Here is a 23,692-nt window from a genome sequence, read left to right as displayed (position 1 = left end):
TTACCTTTTATTTTTAAATTGTAGGTGTGCTTTGACACTAATATTATTAAATTAAATCTCCCAAAAGCCCAAAAACTAGGGGCAGGCAAATCAATCGTCACTCCCGCCCCCATCCCTCACAAAATTCCCCCCCTTAAATTCACCCACTCCCTTCTCAGTTCTGATCTCAAATCAAATCATCACTCTTTACTACTCACTAGTTAACATTATTTATATTTAAGTAAAGTGGAGTTTGAAACCACCACCACCATCGGCTCCGCCACAACCACCACTGCCGCCGATCAACATCCGATGACTCAAGTTAGCAGCGGCCTGCCCTGCGATGGCGATGGCCTATGCATGGTCTGCAAGACCAAGCCTCCTCCACATGACACCCTCACTTGCAAGACTTGTATTACTCCTTGGCATCTCCCGTGCCTCTCTTCTGACCGGAGGCCGGAATCCATGGCCAGTGCTGCTCTCTGGGACTGTCCAGACTGCGACCAGCAAGAACAACAACAACCCGTATCCTCTCTTGTGCCACCTCCTCGTGCTGATGCTTCTTCAGCCGATTTGATTGCCGCCATCCGAGCCATCCAGGCCGACCCTTCTCTCTCCGACCATGAGAAAGCCAAGCGACGGCAGCAACTGTTGAGCGGAGAATCATCCCATGTCGTTCCCGATTGTAATGACGATGGCGAGAGGAGTAAGAGCAACGAGGTTTTGGATCTTCTTGACCAGAAGTTGTACTGCTCCATTTGCATGCAGCTCCCCGATAGACCTGTCACGGTCGGTATTATGACTCTGTCTCTCTCTTTCCTTTTTTTGTTTTAAATATTTCTCTCTGCCAAATGAATCCTCAATAGTTGCTTTTTTTGAACCCTGAAAAAGAAAGAAAATCGTGTATATTCTGAGGCTGATTCGAAAAACAAAAGCATGCTTTTTGGTTTTTTGCGGAAAGCTTGTTTTTTGTTACCCTGTTGACGGTTCTTTTGTTTTATTTCCTTTTTAAAGTAATTTTTATTTTGAGTGGTATTTTGTGAAATTTAGCAATGGAATTTGGGAATGATTGGTCTTTTGTGAAATTTAGCAATGCAATGGAATTTAGCAATGACATGAAGCTCTTTCTTGAGGTTTCTTATATTCTGTATTTGTATTCTGACTTGTTCTGCCCAACTCTACTATGAATGAGCGTTTATTGGAATTCCAGACTCGTGTGTCGCCTTGTGCTAGCCTTAGATATAAGATAAGCGATGATCCTCAAGTTTTTGAAAATCTTGATATGTCATGCTCTTCTTGCTAGAACTTGCATGATTGTATTGTTGCCACAGCGATTAGTGTTCTGTTTCTACATTTACTGTGGCTTATCTTCCTGTTTGCTGGTTCCTGTGTTGACCATCAATTGTCCTAATAGATTTTACTGAAGCTATTACAATGTTTAACCGAAAGGATTATAAATACTGATCATCTGAATGCATTCTTCTTGGTTTTAGACTCCATGTGGTCACAATTTTTGCTTGAAGTGCTTTCAAAAGTGGGTCAGCCAGGGGAAGCACACCTGTGCGAATTGCCGCAACGCCATTCCAGCCAAGATGGCAAGAGAGCCTAGAATTAATTCTGCACTTGTCTTTGCTATTCGAACAGCCAAGATGTTCAATTCTAGTGCTCCAGGGGGGCTGCCAAAGGTGGCTCATTTTATTCACAATCAAAGTCGTCCTGACAAAGCATTTGTCACTGAACGCGCAAAAAAATCTGGAAAGGCTAATGCCTGTAGTGGAAAGATTTTTGTCACAATTCCTCATGATCATTTTGGACCAATTCCACCAGAAAACGATCCTGAAAGGAACCAGGGTGTGATGGTCGGAGAGACTTGGGAGGATCGAATGGAATGCAGGCAATGGGGTGCTCACTTTCCTCATGTTGCTGGAATTGCTGGACAGTCAGATTATGGTGCCCAGTCAGTTGCACTATCTGGAGGGTACGAGGATGATGAAGACCATGGTGAGTGGTTCCTCTACACTGGAAGGTATGGAAATGCATGACCTCTGCTCTTGTTTTTTGGTCTTTTTTAATGTGTTTATGTTGATTTTATACTCTCACATTATTATCTTCATGCTGTTTTCTTTTCATTTTTTCCAGTCTTTTCTTTTCATTTTGCTGTTTATATTATTTATTTTGTTTGCCATAATTTCATTTTGATGGGATTTTGGATAGTGGAGGAAGAGATCTTAGTGGCAATAAAAGGACAAACAAGACACAGTCTTTTGATCAGAAGTTTGACAAGCTCAATGAAGCATTACGGGTCAGTTGTCGTAAAGGCTATCCAGTTCGAGTTGTGAGGTAAGCTGGACCTAATTACTAGTGTTGGTAGAATGTGGTGTAGATAGGTTAAGTAAAATATCTGCTTTTACCACCTCATTTTCTCCCCCTTCTAACTTCTCATTATTTGAATTCAGAGAGAAGCCAAAAACATGGTATACTGCATTGCATGGAGTCCATGACTCTGATAAGTTTAGATTTCCCTTTCGAAGTTAGGTAATTGTCTTAAAGTATGATGGGGAGAAACTTCTTAGCATAAACTAGTAGACCTTGAGATGATTATCATCTTGGTTCAGGTTTCAGTCACTATTTTTCCCCCTGATACATGTACCTCATTTATTTACTAGTTTGTATATTTGGAATTCTTAACCTGTGATTTCTGTAAGAACGTTCCAGTGTCTTATGAGTTTTACCTTTATTTGTGTAGATCCCACAAGGAGAAACGTTCCTCTTATGCACCAGAGAAAGGAGTAAGATATGATGGAGTTTACAGGATTGAACAATGTTGGCGTAAAGTTGGGAAGCAAGTAAGATGATTTATAAAATTCTGCGTATCATCTTTTGCCTGTTATACATCAATTGTCAAAATGTTTTCTGACTCTTAATTGTTATTCCAGGGTTTTTTGATGTGTCGGTATTTGTTCGTTCGTTGTGATAATGAACCTGCTCCGTGGACAAGGTGCCTTGTTTGTCCTCATAAACTCGTATTGGCTTTTGTGTGGCTGTTCCTCTTCACTTAATGCTCTCTTAAATAACTGCAGTGAATCTCATGGGGATCGTCCAAGGCCTCTGCCTAGCATCAAGGAGTTGAAAGATGCTCCTGATATTACAACAAGAAAGGGAACACCTGCCTGGGATTATGATGTGAGAATTGCTACAGACTGGCTTTACTGCTTTGTTTTCTCTCTGTTCCTGTCCATAATAACATGCATCAAGTACACTGAGCTTTCTTCTTGTGATTCTTTGTCGAGCTCCATTTCTTGTACTATTTTTCATGTTTCATATCCTTTGTTGTATATTGACTAGATAAAGATCATTGTTTTTTCTGGTTAATTTCTGTGATAATGCATTTGATATGCAGGAGAAAAGATGTTGCTGGATGTGGAAGAAGCCTCCTCCAGACAGTCGAGTCCAAGTTGATGATGATTGTGATGAAGAGGGAAATAAAACTAGGAAAGTTAGACGTCAGAAGAAGTTATCTGTGAAAGAAAGGCTTTTGAAAGGTAAATGTCTTGATGTAGTTGTTGCATACAAGATGAGTAGGCAATTTGAAGGTTACCTAAATAAAAGGGAATACATTCATTTTGCAGAATTTGGCTGCCTTATTTGCCACAAAGTGATGGTCGACCCCCTTACAACACCATGTGCTCATAACTTCTGCAAGGCATGCCTGGAAGGTGCCTTTGCAGGTCAATCTTTCATAAGACAGCGGACATGCGAGGGAAGACGAACTTTACGTGCACAGAAGAATATCATGAAATGCCCATCTTGCAAAAATGACATATCTGAATTCCTTCGGAATCCCCAGGTACTGCAAGAGTTATATCAATTTTATGTGTTGAATTAGTCACTTTGGTGTTACAAGAGTTAATATGGTCTTGAAATCATTTATCAAAGTTTCTTTTAATTTGTTTAATTGATGGTTATAGTGCTCAAGGTGATTGTTCTGGTATTTTAGATGCTGAGTTTATCAAATCCCACCTGTGAAAAGAACAATATCTATCGAGTCCCTCACTACCCCTGAGAATTTACTTTTGTGGCAGGTAAACAGGGAGTTGATGGATGTGATAGAATCACTTAAGCATGAGATTGAAGAAGACAATGTGGAGTGTGGTGAACAAATTGATGATTGTAAAGAAGACACAGAAGCAGCGTTATCTGAAGATGCTGATGTTAGAGTTACAAGTCTAGATTTAATTGAAGAGGCTGAAGGCACGGATGCAAAATTAGATATGCTTGCTGGAGATAAAGAGAATTGTGATGTAAATTCTGGAGGTTTGGAGGTGGTGAAGGATAAGACTGAAGGCATTGTTAAATCTCTTAATGATAGTAAATCCCGGGAAAAGCTGAAGAAAACCAGCAATGCTGAGATATCACCAAATAAATTCATAGATAAGTCTGAAGCTGCGAAAAGCAAACTTGCCAAGTCTAAACTGTCTGAAGGCAAGACTAGGAACAAGAGAAAGACTGGTGATGGTAATGTCTCAGCCAGTTTGGATGGTGGTGTGAAGACCAGAAGTAAAAGAAGTAAGGCAGGGCCGGATGAGGATAATTGTGCATAGTTGCCATCGCTCGGGGAGTAATTCTCTTTGGCATGGTTAGTCTGATTAATTTGTAACTCTGTTTTATCCCTTTGCTGAGTCGTGTACTGGAGATTTTTTGGGGCTTCGGTGTAATTTGGAGAAAGCTGGGTTGGGCAAGTTAAGGTGGTTGACTATTTCTGCGTGTTGGCAAGTTTGGAGACTCAATGCTGAAAGGTTTTCTGGAGCTACAATGTACAATGTTTTGATGCTTCGCTTCTATAACTTGTTGGAAGTGAATGCCTCTTGGTTGGCTTTTGATGACGGAATTTTCTCTTAACTGTTCTGTTAACCAACTATTTGAGCATTTGAGCAAGGCAAATTTGACTCTTGATTATCTTGTCTGGATATTGTATTCTTGTTTATATTCCTTATTGTTAAATGGTGAGCAGGTCAAATTCTTGAAGTTATCACTCATAAGCATACAGAAAATGCATCTCAGAACAAACTAAGAGGCAAACTACAGTTAATAGTCAAATTTGTTGGGGATGTGTATAATCTTGACCATTTTAGGCTCTGACATCTGCTGCACCAGTTTATTGCTGAGCTCCGTTTTTCTTCTGGCAAAGCATTGGACATAAAGACAGATTCATCTCTACAGTCTACAGGTAGCCTTAAATTCGTTGATAGAAAAGATCATTTAATGTTTCCTAGAGCCATAGCATTGAACCGTCACAAGAATTACATGAAATTATAAGACTTCTAATAAAAAGAAAAAAGGACAAATATGAAAAATTCACTAATTATGAAATTGTCTGAAGACCTAACTTTGCTTGTGAGAACATTAGTTAAGGTGACTATGAGGTTCCTTACTTGACTGTCAAACCTTTCATTTCCCACTTTCCTCTTGTAAAGTTGGAGTCTCCCCTCAAACTAAAAAAAAGAACCTCACAGAATGTGTAGTTTAATATTCTTCTTTTTTCTACCAAAATTTGGTGAAAAATCTTGTCAACTTTTAGTCTAACTTATTACCCTTCTGGCAATATTTTCTACTTCGTTAGAAAATTGTACAAAATATCTAGTTTAACTTACTATTTTGCCAACGGAACTCAAAAGTAAAATGGAAGCTTTGCCAACGGAGAAAGAGGTGAAGAGCGCTGTGTTTGGTATCAACAGACAACGCCGCTGGACCAGACGGGTTTTCCTCTCTATTCTATCAGGCATGTTGGGAGATAATTAAAGGGGATCTAACGGAGGCAGTAATGGATTTTTTCCACGGCTTTTCTCAGCCCAAGGGTGTTGATACCAAAAAGATTGGGGGCTGTACATTGGAAAGACTTACGTCCTATAAGTCTTTGCAATGTCTGTTCCAAGCTTCTTTCAAAGATCTTGTCAACTAGGTTGAATAAGGTGTTGCCAGAGATCGTCTCGCCTTTTCAAGCGGGTTTTGTTCCGGGCAGGCATATAGAGGACAACATTCTAGTCGCATAAGAGTTAGTTTCTGACATTAATAAAAAAGGTAAAAGAACCGAATCTGATTCTCAAGTTGGACATGGAGAAGGCCTACGATAGGTTGGATTGGTCGTTTATCATGTCGATGTTACGGCAATTCGGGTTTGGGAATTTGTTCGTTGATTTAGTTTTCTGAACTCTTTCAAATAATTGGTTCTCGATGGCAAATCTTCGGGTTTTTAAAATCTTTTCGTGGAGTTTGGCAAGGGGATCCACACTGTCTCCGCCCTTTTTCATTTTGGCTGTAGAATTCTTGGTGCGAGGGGTTCATAAGCTTTTTAATGATGGTGAAAGGATGTTTTATCAATCTAAAGGTCTGCCTGTTCCGGTATTGTCATTTGCTGATGATACCATTTTGTTTACACGAATTTCAAGACCAGTGCTAGTGAAGCTGAAAGCCTTTTTTTGGACCTTTATCAGTCAGTGTCGAGGCAAAAGATTAATATGTTTCTAAGAGCGCCTTTGTTTGCTCCGACAAAGCATCTCCGGCAAAAGTTAATTTGGTCTCTTTAGTATTGGGATTTAAGCGTGATAAGTTGCCTATAACTTATCTCGTGGCGCTGCTAGCACTTGGAAAAGTGAGATCGATTTTGTTTGATAGCATCCTTGCAAAGGTTCGGGCTAGAGTTCAGGGCTGGTCTACAAAATTCTTGTCTCCAGGGGGTAAAATCATCCTCATTTGTCATGTCCTAACATCTATTTCTATTTTTTTGATGCAAGTTCTTGCTCCACCAAAGAATTTTTTACTTGCACTGGGCAGAGTTCTTAATAGCTTTCTGTGGGATTACTCCTTGGAGAGCAAAAGAATGCACTGGAAATCTTGGGAAGATCTTTGTTACCCAGTGGATGAGGGTGGTCCGGGGTTCAAATCACTCTCGGATCAGGTCGATGCCCTCAGCATGAAGTTATGGTGGCGGCTGCAAGAAAGAAATACTTTTTGGGCAGAATTAATGTTCGAAAAATATATTAGCAGGGGTCATCCTATAGAGGTTAATGGGAATTGTGGGTCGCATACGTGGAGACGAATGTGCTCTATCCGAGATGCTGCTGATCAGCAAATGTTCAGGCAGTTAGGTTGTGGGGATATGGATTTTTGGATGGATTGCTGGGCTCTTCATGCCCCGCTTATCAATCTCAGCATCATGGAGGACCCGCCGCAGCTAAGAGTCCGGGAGTTGTGGCAGGGAGATTCTTGGAATGTTTCCCAACTTTGTCAATGGTTGCCATTGGGGATTATTCCTTCTATAGTGCAACTAAGGGTTCGGCCTTCGCAGCATGATGTAGTAGTGTGCAATGCTTCTCCATTAGGCACTTTTTCTTCCCAATCTGCCTATGAGCTGGTCCGAAAGAGGAAAAGCTCTTCTCTAGTTCATAGCGTGATTTCGAACCCAATGCTTCCAATCAAGTACTCCTTCCTGGCGCGGAGAGTGCTGTATGGATTCTTACCTCTTGACACCGTGTTGCAGCGAAGAGGGATGTCATTGGCATCAAAATGTGAATGCTGCGAGGAGGAGGAGATTGTGCGGCACCTCTTCTTTGCTGGTGGGATTGCCGTGGAAGTGTGGAAATATTTTTTGCACGCTTTTGGCCTGCCTTATATGCAGCATACGTGTGCTAGTTCGACTGTCATGCAATGGGTTCTTTCCTTTCCTGCCACCTCGTTGGATCTTGTTAGGTGTCTACTGCCGATTGTAACTTTTGGTTTCTGTGGTGTTCGAGGAATGAAGCGAGATTTCGAGGAGAGGCAATGAGAGCAGATTCTGTGATTTATAGAGTCAAGTCTTTCTTGCAACTTCTTGGAGCTTCTTGGCCAATTACTGATGCTCAAATTCAAGGTGATCATAACTCCTTTTAGCTTCATCTTTCGTGATCCAGCAGCCACGGAAACTTTGGGGGCTAGCAATTTGGTGGAAAGCTCCCTTTGAAGGAAGGTATAAATTGAATGCTGATGCAAGCGTCAAGAATGGGAGAGCATCAGGTGGTGGTGTTATTTGTGATTATCAGGGTAGGGTAGTGGTTGCTTTCGTCAATGAGCTTGGCAGCATGGGAGTTTTGGAGGCTGAGGCAGCTGCTTTACAGTCCGGTTTGCAAATTTGTACTTCTAGACACTTGCAGGGAGTTGATGCCGAGGTTGATTCGCGGGCTCTTTCATCAACTGGTTTCTTCTTCTGCTACCCCTAAGTGACGGCTGTGTAATGTGGTGCAACACATAAAGGATATGCTCGGACAGCTCTTAGCAATCGTGCACCATATTTACAGAGAGGCCAATGCTGTAGCAGATTCATTGGCAGCTTTATGCTTTACAGATACTTTTCTTTTCCATTCTGTTGCGCAACTTCCTCGGCACATTAGGTCTCTAGTTTTTCTAGATAGTTTCATTTTCCATATATTAGATCAATTGCCGTAACCGAGTAGTACTCTTTATTTCTTGTTTTAAGCTCATGTAATAGGAGTTTTTGGTTTATGTACCCCTCCTCTTTTATTTTTTCAGAGTATTAATAACATTCAAGGCTGGCATTCCTCCCTGTATACAGGTTTGTGACTAAAAAAAAAAAAAAACTCACTACTTTTCCTACAAAAGTTATCTTTTTAATTTAGTAACAAATTTTGCAAACTTTTAAGTCTAGCTGGCCTTTTCTTTTTGGCAAAACTTACAAGTTCATGAAATATGTACCTTTTAGCAAACTTATTAGTTCGTTTGAAAATCCTAGCAAACTTATCGGTTTTCTTGGCCTCTAGGGTGAGTACTAATGTTGTCATTGGTTGTGTTCTTTGAAGTACTTCCATGCGTAAGAAGGCATATTAATTCAAGCTGAATGTATGCTACCTAGGACACCAATGCAATGGCATATTGAAAAAAAAAAAGAATTGAATTTAGAATTATATATTGAGTCACTGCAACGGTCAAATCAGTTTTTGAATTACCAATTATCAACTAACCATGAGAGAAAAAGTATAAAGCGTCTTAGATGAATACTTTCTATGACATTTACTTGTATTTATATAAGGCTTAGCAGATAGTTAATGAACAATTGGGATGTTATCTCTTTAATTCCTGATAAGAGTGCCATATGAAATAACCTCTTCTATTATCAAATTGTTAGAGTTAATTCCCAGAAACCGAAAAAAACTCTATTAACATTCACATGTTAATTTGTGCTATAGAATTTTTGCACTTTATGTGAGATTTTATATCATAGGCATAAGTTATTAGAAATAAAAATATAACTTTTTTCTCATAAATTACTCAGTTGAAGCAAAAAAAAAAGAAAGCCCATTTTATCCACTTAACTAACTTTTGCATTGCAATAAATAATGGAATCAACAATTACGTAGTTTAATTTTTTTATTATTTATAAAATTTAGGGCAACCAAACTTTTCTCGTTTCTGGGATTTGTCAAAAAAAAAAAAAAGGGAATAAGCAATCACCACTTTGTTACTGACAAGTGGGCATTATCTTCTTTGTAGACTCTTTTGATATAAAATTTTCTACATTAAACAATGACTTCTTTATGATAGGATGACCTATATGACGAAAGTCAATGCTGACTCTAGACATGAAATTTAGAATTCATGTCCAACATTTTGAAAAGTCATTTGGATTCATTAAATATGTCTGTTCGAGAAAATTATTATGAGTCTAGTCTGAAGTTTTAAATGGTTATGTGATTGACGAAGCTTAATTTTAAATAAGTTTCCTTTCATGGACGGAACTGGGGGTGATGGGAGGGTCTCTTTTGAAAAATTTGAAAATTTTCGAAAACTTCTTTGTAAATTTAAACTTTTTCTCCTGTGAAAACTAAAACTAGTTCATTTTGGCTATATTTCCTTTACATTTCTTTTATTTTGATTTCTTTTGCACAATGCATAATTCAACCAAAGGATATATTTCCATTTTCCTTTCCATAATTCTTCTCTTGGTAACCAAACTAGACTAAATTAGGACTTTCATTATTCAAACTCTTCAATTTTAATTTCAACATTAGTTTCTCATAACCAAACATCTTAATCTTACGTTAATCATAATGTAGATATAAAATATGAGTCTTCTCTTGGTTTTCACTTTTTTGTCACCTTTTATGCTAACTTGTTTATCCTTATAATAAAGGGTAAAATGTTCCAATCATACTCAAAAACATATTGTTTTCTTTTTGTTGGAATAAATATCCAAAATTATGTTAGTAATTGTCAATAATTTACTCACATATATATATATATATATATTAAAATTCTTCTACATATTAATTTTTATGTGCAGTTAAGACAATGCTTTTCATAATAAATTATAAGTTTTATTATTTTAGATTGATAGATTGTGCCTTATTCACAAATGACCATAAAATGCTAAACCTCCACCGTTGGTGCACTTGAGTTATTGTACCGTTCAAAACTCTTTAAGTCCCAACTAGTGAATAGAAAAAATAATACAAACAAACAAACAAAAATGCCCAAATGTCTAATCCGCCTTAGAGTGAAAGAAGAGATTTCGTTTTGCCTCTACTTTTTGGTTCCGGGGCCTCACAATTTATGTTTCGCATAATTTCGTGTAAGTTGACCTCTAACATAAATTAGTAAGATTTCGATGTGAATCAATTTCAATTTGATGTAAATTAGGTGCATTTTATTATATGTTAATTTATTATTATTTGGTATAAATCAGGTATATTTTGATATAAGTTGATTATTATCATTTAGTGTAAATTAAGAACAATTTAATGTAAATTAAGAATAAATTATTAATTTACATCAACTCGTACTCGTACCAAATGAAACTTGTGAGGCCCCATTTTCCTACTTTTGGACGCTGAGTGGACATATGAGCACCAGGTCACCATGACCACCACTGCCACATCCAGAGGCCACAACATTAATGGCATATATTAGAGCTGTTAAATGACCACCATTACCACATCCCACAAGGCCACAACATTAGCAGCACATATTAAATTAACTCATATATATCCATCCAATAAATCGATCAAAATTAATGAGACATAAATAATCATGATTTTGAGAGAGTGTAGGTCATTATTGTGAGAGTTTTGTTTAATTTGTTTCTTCTCTAACATTTGAGATTTTATAGATCTGATTTCTCATATATGCAATTTCTTCGTTTATTATTGTCATATCTAAACTTTTCTTTGGATTTGAACTAACTTTTAATTAGATCTGACTGTTAGAAAATATTCATAGATCTATGAGGCTACAATGATTCATTTGGATGGAAAATATGTTAGAGCTTATCTTTATTTGTATAAATTTTTAGATTTGCTGTATTTATTGATTTCAGATCCTATGTATCTATATCATGCTTTTTTTTTTTTGGCAAAACCCAAATGCGGGAGGGGCTGCCAACCCCCTGTTTTATTAGAGAGAGTAAAGCCATTACAAAGCCTGCAAGGAATAAGAGCCTACGGGGCCCTGAACAATAGAGGAACTACTACTTGACGACCCAGGATCGGGTAAAAGGGACCTCCCAACGATCCAGTTGCAAGGTTGCCCGAACAGTCGGTGGAAGTTGATGGACCGAGGAGAAGACAGTGTCTGTTGGATGCTTTCCCCCTGCTAGTTTGTCTGCGCAACTATTCGCCTCCCTAAAAATATGGCGCACCGTGGATGACAATTCAACTAACAAACTCTGTATTCTATGCAAGGTATAGCACAAAGGCCATTTGGATGTGTCACTAAAGAGCAAAAAATGAACTAAGACTTCCGAATCGACCTCGGCGAGAAGGCCGGTAAGATTCCTTTCCTTGCAATACAAGAGAGCATGCCATAAGGAGAGGCCTTCTGCAGTCAAAGTATCCACCTCCCCAAACTCCTTATAAAAGGCAAAAATCAGGTGCCCTGTGTGGTCACGAACTAGCCCTCCACCTGATGCTCTTGCACCAAAGACACTAGCATCCGTGTTGAGCTTCAGCATGTTGAGTGGAGGTCTCGACCAGGCCACAGCACAAACCTTGAACCGCTTGGAACGTATCCCTTTGGTTGGAGCCCACGGATGCTCTAGGTCCCTAATGAAATGTTTAGGCATGAGGACTCCAGCTTGACCGAGCTGCACCACAAAGCTTTCAATGTCCAGAATGACCTGTCGTGACTGAAACGGCACACCCTCATGTCGTGCTCGGTTACGCACTTTCCAGAGAAACCAAATTACTATAGCTGGCATAGCCGTACGAATGTGATCCAGTGATCCCAACCCAATAGAGCACAACCAAGACATGAACATTGCAGAGAGAGAGGAGTGCGTTAGGTCTAGTACGCCAAATTGCCTGCTGGCCCAATCCCAGACCTCAGAGGCAGCCGGGCCAGTGAGGAACAAGTCAGAGAAAGACTCCTCATGGGAGAAGCAACAATGGCACCGAGAAGGAAGGGCTACCCCCTCCAACGAAGGGTAAGATCCAATGGCAGAAAGTTATATAAGGCACGCCACGAGAAAAACGAGACCTTCAAAGGCGAGAATGTGCACCACAACCGCCCTACATACCATAGACGAGTTCTTCTTGGATCGAAGTGGGTCCCATGCAGATTTAACCCTAAAGAGTCCCAAGGAGGAAGGCAACCAAATCATTTTATCCTCCAGTTGTGAAAAGACCTGCGTGTCAACGACTCGACAAACCAAGTGCAGAGGTAACCACTAGAATAACTTAGATACATTCCATTCGTCTTGCACAATAAATTCCGCAACCAGCATATGCAGGGGATTGTGAAAACCCAGCATCTCCACTATAGTCTCATCCCCCAACCATCTGTCGTGCCAGAAATCCACAAAGCTTCTCCCTAAACACCAATGAATCTGCCTCTCAGCAACATCTCGAATTGTGTCCAACCCACACCAAGAGAGGGGAGGCCTTTGGAAGGCAGCTCGGCTAGGATGCATTCCCCTGACATATTGACATATTTTTGGTGCATGTAATTGGCCCAAATTGAGTCATTCGCCCTAAGCTACCACCAAAGCTTACAAGCAAATGCAGAGCACATGTCTTCGAACGATCTAAACCTAAGTCCCCCTTTCGCAGCCAGAAAGCATAATTTGTCCCAAGAAGACCAATGTACTCTCTGGGAGTCCACACCGTAATCCCATAAAAAGCTATTACAGATTCTCCCCAACTTGATGAAAATCGCCTTTGGTGGCGGGAACACCTGCAGTATGTACATGGGAAGGGAAGAAAGAAATGTCTGAGAAGTATTAACTTACCCCCTGTTGATAGCCATTTGGAGCTTCAGCTATTTAGTCTAACTCTCATCTTTGGTTGTATTTCGGATTTGATTAAGGAACGACTGAGTCCCGGCGAGAGTTGGGCAGGTGGTCCGCCGAACCCTTTGGTTCGCCTTACGGGGAGGTGGGGCTGTCACAGTTGGTATCAGAGCCTGCTTCGCGTGGTCTCTGCGCGGAGTGAGCCTAGACTGAGTAGTGAATAGGTATGAAGGATTAAGTGCTCGTTCGAGCATAAGTTATGAATTGTGAATTGTTATAGGCCTTAAATGTTCTTATGACATCTGAGGACCATAAATAGGTACGTTAGGTGGGAATTTTGATTGTAGATAGTTTACTCTTGGGACTGGCCAGCTCGAGAGGTGAATTATCTTATTGCGGATTCTTGTGCCTGAGTACTCCAGAGTTGAGACGATACTAAATACTTGAGATTTGCAATTTGGGAATATGAACAGGCTTTGTCTGGCTAGAATAAGTATAAGAGGTTAATGGACATTGAGTCGGATAGAAAGTGACGTAAGAGACCGGACGGGGTTATTCTAACTGGGTGTGGGACGATATATCCCTTTTCTTTTGATTCGCCCGTATATTGTCGCTACATGCCGTCAGTTGTGTATCTGTGTATATGAATATCTGCCTGACTTGAGACGTATTTGTATATTTGATTATTTGTTTCCTTGATATGTTTATGTGGTGTGTTATGTGTGTATATGTTTATTTAGGTATTTGACGCCCTAAATTTTAGTTACTTTAGTCACCTTATTGCGTTTAACTAAGTTTTGGCTATAATGAGACCTGAGAGCTGGAAACGAATATATAAGGAAAATACCCTACGTTATTTGAAGTGCATGTATGAATTTCGAGAACGAAATTCTTTTAAAGAGGGGAGATTGTGACACCCCACATATTAGGAAGTTGTTTGTAAAGAAGATACTAAAGTGTATTTCTTTGGATTTGATTTAAAACCTTATTTTGTTTTAAAAGATTGGAAACCCTAATATTTTAATTGAAAACCCTAATTTTAATCACTGGAATTGTAAAATCTCTCACGTTTTTTCTTAAAAATTTCCTTTTATTTGGCAATTTCATTTATTAAAGCTCTACCACCCAGTCATTCCACAATAAGTGCAAATGAACCTAGAAAGTAGGGTTTCACTTTTCAGTTTCAAGATTGGAGCAAATTAGGGTTTTCGCGATTTTTCGCAGGATGATTTTTCGGTACGGAGCAAGGATCAAATTTGGTGATTAAAAGTGACTTTTAGGTGAGAAATAATATGTGATTAGGAGCAATGATATAAGGTTAGTGAATAGAAAATAAAAACCCTAATACGTGTGTTTTAAAGAAAAACGGCGCGAACCGGTGGGTACCACGCGTTACCGATTGAACGCACCACTTGACCACCACTTTCTTATCACATGAGCTCATTAATATTTGAGCAAAATATCCCCCTCATTTCCAGCTAGTCTTGACCGAAAATGTGGACCAAATGCAAAGAAAAGAAAGAGAAAAAAAAGAGTGGTGGTGGTGGCGCCACTTGTCGCCACCTAAGGGTTTCTTGACCAACCAAGAGTCCAACCTTTTTATCCCCAATTTTTGCTCTTTCTTCTTCATTATTTCTGCTGGTGGCTGAGACAAGGGAGGGGAAAAGAGAGAGCAAAACCCATCTTCCTTCATCTTGAATTTGAGCTACAAAGTGAGGAAACAAAGAAAGTAAACCGATTAAAGTTACCTTTGAGTGTTGATTTAGTGAGGTGTTGGTGAATTTTTGAAGGGGAAAGCTAGGGTTGCTCTTGGTAGACACTTAAGCAAGGTGAGGATGATGAGTTCCCCATTTCTTACTCATGATCATGTTCAATTAGCTTAGCATCTCAAATTTGTGGTGAATAATGGTTGTTATCATGTTTTGGGTGTTTTTCTTTTTGGTTACATGAATTAGGGTTTGATGGATTGCTGCCTATACTTGATGTATGGTTAATATATGTTGTATCTAAGATTGTATAGGGGGTTTTGGTAGCAAGTGAAGCAAGAAAAGAAGAAAGTTACCATTGAAACTAAAAATTCTAGATTTCTGGAAAAATTTTAGCCCATTCTGTCCGGTTTTATTGTATCATGTTAGAGGCCGAATTAGGCTTGGAATAAAACATAAAAGTTGTAGATAATAGTATTTTATAGTTGCCTACAAAATTTCAACTCAATCAGACTAACGTAGCCTGTGAAAAGACTAAAATACCCTCACTGCCCTAGGCTATTTCCAGTGATCCGTTTTGGACAGTTCATCCAATTGACTGTGTTTATTCACTATGATCCGTGCTGATTTAGCCATTTTTCAAAACATGAAAGTTTTAGTACTCTGTCTTAGCTTTTAAACGCCTCAAAGAACACCTTAAACGGACTTTGGTAGCCTGAGATATGGCCATTTAATTGTAGTACGGTTAGTTAGTCGATTAGTTGGAACCTGGTTCTGTGAACTGGGAATTTGATTAGATTACACTGGAAATTTGACTAAATGACCTTCATGAAAGTTGTAGGCCTTCGTCTTAGCTTCGAAACGGTATAAGTTTCACACTAATCCGATAAGTGTAGCCTCGGATGTGTTCTTTCCGCAAAAACCCGTTAAAACTGTCTTTTGTAAACTTCCTTTCCGCACTCGTTATTAGCTTGATTTCTTGTCCTTGTATTGTCTTGAGCCTATTGAACGGCTATTGAAATGAAATTGTGTTATGGATGACTTTGGGTTGGATTGAGTAAAAGAATGAAGCCATAAATGGCTGGAAAAATAGGTAAATACAAAGGGCGTGCTGCCCAAATTTTCGCTCAAGGGCTAAATTTCTATTTGAACTTGTATACTTTTGTTTGGCCAATACCATGACCGGCTTTCCATTTTAAAACATGATTTTATCATGACGCTTAGTCTATACTAGCTGCTTGGGTACGAGTTGATTTTGAACTATCTAAATGATTCCGAAAACAATATTTTTAGCCTATCTCGTTGGAGTCCGAGTTGTCTTTGGTCCAAGTGTTTTCCGCCGGACATTTTATAACCCGCTTGAGTTAGTTTTGTGTTTGGTTTATGAAACCCTAGTTATTTTCGTCCTCCGATCCAAATATTCCCTTTTCACTATAAAGGCGTCTTTATACGTTTTACTTATCAATTGCCGATTTTTCTTTGATTTCACTTACTTATTTGTGCTAGATAGACTGTAATATTCTTTCTCATTTACTCTTAGGTTTTCTTGGTGACTGAGGTAATATCCGGAAGGATATTTGCACGTTGTTTTACGTAAATAGGTGAGTGTTCCTTGTTTGTTATGTTTCTTGATTATATGACTGATAACATGTTAAACGCTTTCAATGATTAGCCAAAACGAGTTTTCTAGGCGAGTGTGTACTTTATCGCACTCAGCCCAAATGATTGTGAACTTTTCAATGATTGAACGATTGAAATGTTACTTGTGCATGAATGTAAGCCTTTTGGCTGAACTGGCCACTGCCCCATGTTACCGATCGACTCGAGCTAGAAGCGGACTCGGTCGGGCGATATGGTGACCTGGGTGAACGTTTGGTATACTCGAGTATTACCTTGTAGGTTGGTGGAGCCCGGCCAATGTCTGGGAAGGGGGTGAATGAAATGAACGAACGAACGAGGGTTTTACTTACAAAAATGTATTTTCAAATGAATGGAGGAATAAGGGGAAATGTCAGGAGAACGAACGAACGAACAAATGGCTCCTTGTGAGCCAGTATCCTTTTAATGTATGTGTTAATATCGCTTTCCATGGTAAATGTTTCTTGAATTATTATGCTCTATGTTGAATGTATTGGATTGATTATTTGATTATGTGTTCGGAACCTCACTGAGCTTTTAGTTCATCCCTTTAGTTTTGTTTTCCTTAACAGGGGAAGGCACGCAAGGATGAGAGTTTGGTATAGACTAGCTTGGTCTAGCTCTTTATTTTTGTAATGGTTCTCGCCCTAGTGCTTGGCACAGGTTGGTTGTAGGGTGAAGTGAGAACCTTTGTACATTTGATGGTTGTACTTCCTTTTGAGATAGCAATGTATATATAAGTTTCACTTAAGTTTTGGATTGTTGTATGTTATTCCTTTGGTTGTATTTCGGATTTGATTAAGGAACGAGTGAGTCCCGACGAGAGTTGGGCAGGCGGTAAGCCGAACCCTTTGGTTCGCCTTAGGGGGAGGTGGGGCTGTCACATACCCTCTTTTCTAAATGATCACACAATGAATCAATCAATGAAGGAACAATATCACTTAAGAGAAGTATCAGAGATAAGCAATTTAAGAATCACAACATAGCAATAAGTAAATGAGAAGAAAGGAATTACAAACCAATTGAATACCAAGCTCCTCTTGAACTTGAAAATCAATTCAAACAAATTTCTTCAAATTGATGAAATACAACCAATCTTGTGTACAAAGGAAGGATCACTTCCTCCTTACCCCAAAATTCACTCGGTCAAGTTAGGATTACTATCCCTCAGGACAACCTTCACAGAGGTACACTATTGAAGTATTCACTCACAAATGAAAAGCTTACAATGAACTTCACACCACCAAAACTACAAATCTTTCTTGGAGAGTGTTTTCTCACTAAAACTATTCTATATCTTTTGTATCTTTAGTGTGCAAAAATTATTTGAAATTTCTGACAATACTCTATTTATTTGAGACTAAGAAAGTGCTTCATTAATACTTCCAATGGATAGAAAACAGCTGAAAAGTCAATTAGCCGTTGGGAGTATCGGACGTCCGGTACTCTCGTTTCTTGAGTCCGACAGCATGCAGTGAACTTGAGAGGTTTTCTTCAATTATTTCGGACGTCCGGTGTCTCTGATGCTTGCATCCGAAAGCAGATGGTGAAAATGAGAAATTTTTTTCAATCCTTTCGGACGTCCGGTGCTCTAATGTTTTACGTCCGATCGAAGTCAGTGAGTTAGAGAGAATGTCTTAATTCCTTCAGACGTCCGGCGGTGGAGTTCTTCATGCGTCCGATGTGACAGCCCCACCTTCCCTTGAGGCGAACCATAGGATTCGGCGGATCGTCTGCCCAGATCTCGCCAGGACTACGGAGACAAATCGCATAAAATCCTATGTAACACGCGATATAACCAAAAGAAAACAAACAATCGGAGACCACCAGGCCAAACTATAATTTACCAAACCATATGGTGAAATGGGACATCGATTAAACACTTCAATAAAAAGGAAGACGGAAACGAAAATGAAACGAAAAGTGGTCAACGTCACAATCCGGCCGGATTCAAGGCAGTAGCTAATCCAAATTTTTTTCAACTTGCCCTGCCAATCCGGCCAAATATCCGGCCAAGAACTGGCCGGATATGCGGCCGGATTCTCTACAAGAGTTTCCCGCCAGAATTTTTTTTCTGTTCTCGTTCAAAGTCCGTACACGTCCGATCTTTCCAACGGTTACAATTAAAGTTCATACAACCATACATACATGCGTTTCTCAACGAATATACATAACTATACTCTTTCCAACATATATACATTAGTGTCTTCAATAAGTTACTTGACGTACAAGTCAAAACATCCGTATTTATACAAAACACACGTAGGGTTTTCTAGGAGCTTAACAAAAGATCGATTACTCTAACCCGACCCCTTTTCTTCCAAATCATGGTTTCAAAGTTTGTCCCTGTAAGAAAACAAAAAATAACGGGAAGGGAGTGAGTTTAACCTCAATGAGGTGCTAAAAGTACAAGTAGTCATGAATCATGGCATTTCACTTTCAATCATGCAACTTTACACATCAGATAGGAAAATGAATAAACACTTCAAATGGAAAGGATACAGGTGGCTCTCAAGAGCCAAATTCCCTTTTTCTTCACCAGAGCTTGATCAAATAGTAGTTGACACTCCGTCAACTTTCAAATAAAGTAACCAATCCAGTAGAACACCACTTATCACCAAATTCCGTACACCAAACATATCCCTTGCCCGGCCCGAACACCTCAACAGTAACAGTGGGTGGTAATACTCGTGTCTACCAGAAATTCAGGGTATAGCTTAGCCCCAAGTCAAAGATTTTATCCTTGGTGGTGCTGGACAACACAACAAACTAGCACAACGGCTATATTTCACCAGGGAGCCTCAGTTCAGGATTTTGTCCCTGGCGGTGCTGGACAACACAACAGGTGAGCACAACGGTTATATCTCGCCAGAGAACCTTGGTTCATGATTTTATCCCTGGCGGTGCTGGACAACACAACAGGCTAGCACAACGGCTATATCTCGCCAGAGAACCTCCCAACGACATCAGATCAGATGTAGATAACAGATTCAAATTTACACAGTAATTAGTCACACAAGCAAGAGAACGAGTGTGATAAAGTACACCCTCTCTCATTCAGAAAAAACAAAGTTCATAGTCATTCCAGTCACAGATTTCAAGTACAAATAAACCAAGTTAAGCAACAAAGGAGGGAGTGGTACACTCACCAGTTTAAACAAGGAGAACTTCAAAAGTTTCCTCCCAAAGGATGCCTTTGGTCACTGGCACGTTCTAGAACAACCCAAGGAAAACAATTGAGACTCGACTCCAAAACCTAGTGAATTGAATTCGCAGGTGAGACTCAGTTATGAGTCATATGCCTATCCAAATGAACCATTAATGCAAAGCAAAGATGTGGTTTCGGAGTAAAAAGGTAACGGTTGATTCTAAAGACATGAACAACCCTAAAAGTTTTCGCTCAAGTCGCGAGTACATCCAATTAGTTCTCGAGCGAAAATTTGGGCAGCACGCCCTTTATATTTACCTATTTTTCAGCCATTTATGACTTCATTATTTTTCTCACTTCAACCCCAATATTACACAAAATTAATCTTACCACAATAGCCTTTCACTAGGCTCAAAATCATCCAATAACAACACAAGTCTAATAATATAACCGGAAATCAGTTTTGAAGACAAAAGGCTAAACGGCAGATTTGACATCTTATAACATTTTGGTCACCACGGGAGCTACGTTTATCGAATTGGGGTACACTTTATATCATTTCGAAACTAAGACAGAGAACTACAAGTCTTATGAAGACATCGACAGCCATTTCATTTATTATCCAGGTCAAAAGGTGCAATCTCAGAGAAAATAGAAAACTGTCCGCAAAACAGTACATTTGGCAGTCAAGGGTATTTTTTGTTATTTCACATGCTACAGTGCTCAAATTGAGCTGAAATTTTGTAGGCGTCTAGTTAACACCATTTCCTACAACTTTCATGTTTTGATCTAAGCCTGATTTAGTCTCTATCATGGACGAACTAAGCAGGTCAGAAGCAGGGCAGTTTGCTCTCTAAAACTGGAAATCAACCACACAAGCTGGAATTTTTGTAAGCAACCAAAACCAACATATAAAAGTTTCAATTTTACACATAACAAGACTATCATTTCATGGCCAATCATAAAGCATCATATGAGGGCAGAAAATTCACTACTAAAACTGAAAATTTCCATATCACCACCTCAACTCATGGAATATGGCATAAAACTACCAAAATCTCAACCATAAACTATTAGTTTGCATATATTTGAAGTAGAGGAGAGTTTATTGCCATAAATACCTTGAACCTTATGCAAAGAGGCTACCAATACCTCTACCATCCCAAATCACTCCACAAAAACCCTTAAACCTCCTTAGAAATACACTTTTATGGAGTATTTTTCAAAGGGTTTGGCTAGAACTCAAGATTGAAGCTTGAAATTTAGGTGGAAGATGAAGCTATCTTTCTCTCTTTTTCTCCTCTTCATGGCCGGCCAACAAGGTAAAGAAAACAAGAGAATTTTGGTCAAATTTTAGTTTTAGTAAAGGTAGGAAAGACTTGGTGAAGTCCAACATCCAATGGTTTTGCGACACTTGACCTTTCTAAAGTTTTCTCTAATCCTTTGCTTTCCAATGGTTAATTTATCTAACTAATCTCTAATTATCTCTTAACACCTTTTAAAATAATAGTTCTTGACAAAATTTTACCTAGTCATCAAACTTTTATCGTACTTACCGCACTAGCGAGTCCCACGTCCATAATATATTCCAAACTTGACATGAACTAGTTTATACGAGAAAAATGATTTAAACACTATACTCACTTATAAAAATCTGTGAAAAATTAATATAATAAAATTAAAGTAAGGAAAATGCACGCGGAAAAATAAAATAATATAAAATAAAACAAGGAGAATTTTGCGGGTCCTCACATCTGAAGTTGCGCAATGATTATCGGACATTCGGTCTGTCTTCATAAGCGTCAGACAGCTTTCAGCAACCTTTGTCTTTTTCAATTGCACTTGATCTTTGAATCTGATTTGCTTCATAGCTAAAAGTATTTCTTGAAAAGATATTAGTATCATCCATTTGTTTTGTAAATATCAAAAGTTAGGGACTAAGATTAACAATTTTCTCCTTTTTGATGATGACAAAACAATGGATGGAGGAAAAAATAATTGAGCCAAAACTCCCCCTCACTCAATGCAGCAAAAATTTTTAAGTGTCAAACTTATAATTTCAGAATAACTTCTTCTTTCACATAACATCCATTCCTCCCTCTTTTTGCCATCATAAGATGAGAGTAAAATCCAACAACTATAATCCATAATGTAGTTGCCATAATAGAGAATCCAAAATACCAATTAAAAGTAGAGAAATGATACCAGAATTCATCAATCACCAACATACCAACATCAATTATCAACCAAAAATAGAGAATTAATACCAAAAGAAATACCAAACAGAGAAATATCAACCAAAATACATTAGCAATTCAACTAGAAACTATCAATGTTAACCAAGATCCATTAGTACAGAGTACTTGAAACATCAAAAGAGAAAATACAAAAGATGCATCCTAATATGAAGTGCAAATGATCTTAGAGTGCTTAAAGTGTAATCACAAAATTTCAGAAAGTTACAACACTTAAATTCCGAACAATTGACACTTCTAATTTTAACAATATTCAAACCAAATAGATTTTGAACTTTTACAAATAGGGAAACGAAAATTTTTTGAATGTATCATCTTTGTGAGTAAGAAAAATCACCCAATTGTATTTAAAATAATTATCAATAATGACTAAACAATATCTCTTACCACCTAAATTAGCAATTTGTGTAGGACCAAACAAATCAAGATGTAAAAGCTCCAATGGTCATGAGGTAGAAACACATTATCTCCAAATGTCACTATGCCACTAGACTTTGGTTTGAATTTGATGAATTGTGATGGATCACCGGTCATGTGTCTTGAATATTTACTGTCTATGAACCACTTTGATTCCTTAATAATGTTCCCCAGATTCACCTATTCAAGAGTTCAATAACTAATATTTGGTACTCATTAATTTTTGGGTCCTTGAGTGTTAGCATTATGTCTAACTATTCACATGCATTTCATACCTCTTCTCATGTTCTTACTCACATAGCAATTACTTTTCATGTGACCTTTTTGATAACAAAAATTACACATAACTAACGAGTTATTTGCATAAACAGGTTTAATAAATCTTACTTGTCTTCTCTTATAAACAGCAAAATCATTTGCACTAGAATATATCTTCTTCTCATAAGTGCCAAGATGAGACTTTGTTCTATTTCCTTGAAAGCAATTTTATTTCTTATATTGGAGAAATTCATTTAAATTATCCATTCTTTTTTTCAGATCATCTTATTTCTCTTTGAACCTTTCACAAATTCTTGTTTTTCTATCAAGCTTATTTTGTAAATCAATCTCATTCTTTTTCAAGAAATCATTTTCAGTTTTCAGCTTCTTGTTTTCTTAAAAAAGAAGTGCATCATTCTGAAGAAAAAAACTAATTTTCTGTTTTAATTTCTTGTTTCTAACATAAAATTCTTTCAAACTATCATGCAATTTTTCAATGAAAAATTCAAGATCATCATCAATTTCATCATCACTTTCAAATTGAGGGTTACAAATTGTTACCTCATTATCTCCAATGACCATAAAAATCAATTGAACAGATTCTTCTTCCTCTTCAATTTCACCATCGGAGTTGTACTCATTCCATATGAATTGGAAGTTTTGAATCTTGATTTTCTTTTTTCTTTTTTCTTTTTTATTGGATACTCACTTATGTAGTGTCTAAGTTGGCCGCATTCATAGTATTTGTTATCTTGCTTTTTGTTGGCCTCTAACTTTCCATTGTTTCTTGCATTGTTGAATTGATTAGTATTCGGATTGTTAGGTCCTCCTTTTCTGAATCTCATTTTATTGAGAATTTTCTCGAAACTTTTTGTGATGAGAGTTAGATCATTGTCATCCACATCCATATCTTTTTCATCCGAGAAAGTCGAGTCATCTTCATCTTGAGATGCTTTTAGAGCAATACTCCTTCTTACCTTTGCATCATCTTTCTCTTGTACCTTAATTTTAAGTTTCAACT

At 38.3% G+C, this 23,692-nt stretch overlaps 1 protein-coding gene across 1 annotated transcript; it reads left to right on the top strand.

Moving 5' to 3' along the window:
• The first annotated feature begins 98 nt into the window (after positions 1–98).
• LOC113702322 (E3 ubiquitin-protein ligase ORTHRUS 2) lies at positions 99–4,967 on the top strand. The gene is made up of 9 exons (XM_027223461.2): positions 99–768; positions 1,473–2,005; positions 2,194–2,319; positions 2,726–2,825; positions 2,916–2,977; positions 3,060–3,162; positions 3,380–3,521; positions 3,609–3,826; positions 4,062–4,967. The coding sequence occupies exons 1-9, from the start codon at positions 292–294 to the stop codon at positions 4,578–4,580; spliced, it is 2,280 nt and encodes a 759-aa protein (XP_027079262.1). The 5' UTR covers positions 99–291; the 3' UTR covers positions 4,581–4,967.
• The last annotated feature ends 18,725 nt before the right edge of the window (positions 4,968–23,692 follow it).

The sequence above is a fragment of the Coffea arabica genome, chromosome 7e (genome assembly GCF_036785885.1).
Source record: "Coffea arabica cultivar ET-39 chromosome 7e, Coffea Arabica ET-39 HiFi, whole genome shotgun sequence".
NCBI lineage: Eukaryota > Viridiplantae > Streptophyta > Magnoliopsida > Gentianales > Rubiaceae > Coffea > Coffea arabica.
Note: the sequence above shows the minus strand (reverse complement) of the source record. Positions and strands in the feature narration are given on the sequence as shown.

Bases quoted from the DNA above. Each gene is read 5' to 3' on its own strand.
- LOC113702322 (XM_027223461.2), top strand. From the start codon at position 292: ATGACTCAAGTTAGCAGCGGCCTGCCCTGCGATGGCGATGGCCTATGC. The intron at 3,522-3,608 runs GTAAATGTCTTG...TTCATTTTGCAG, and splicing joins GAAAGAAAGGCTTTTGAAAG to AATTTGGCTGCCTTATTTGC. The intron at 3,827-4,061 runs GTACTGCAAGAG...CTTTTGTGGCAG, and splicing joins AATTCCTTCGGAATCCCCAG to GTAAACAGGGAGTTGATGGA.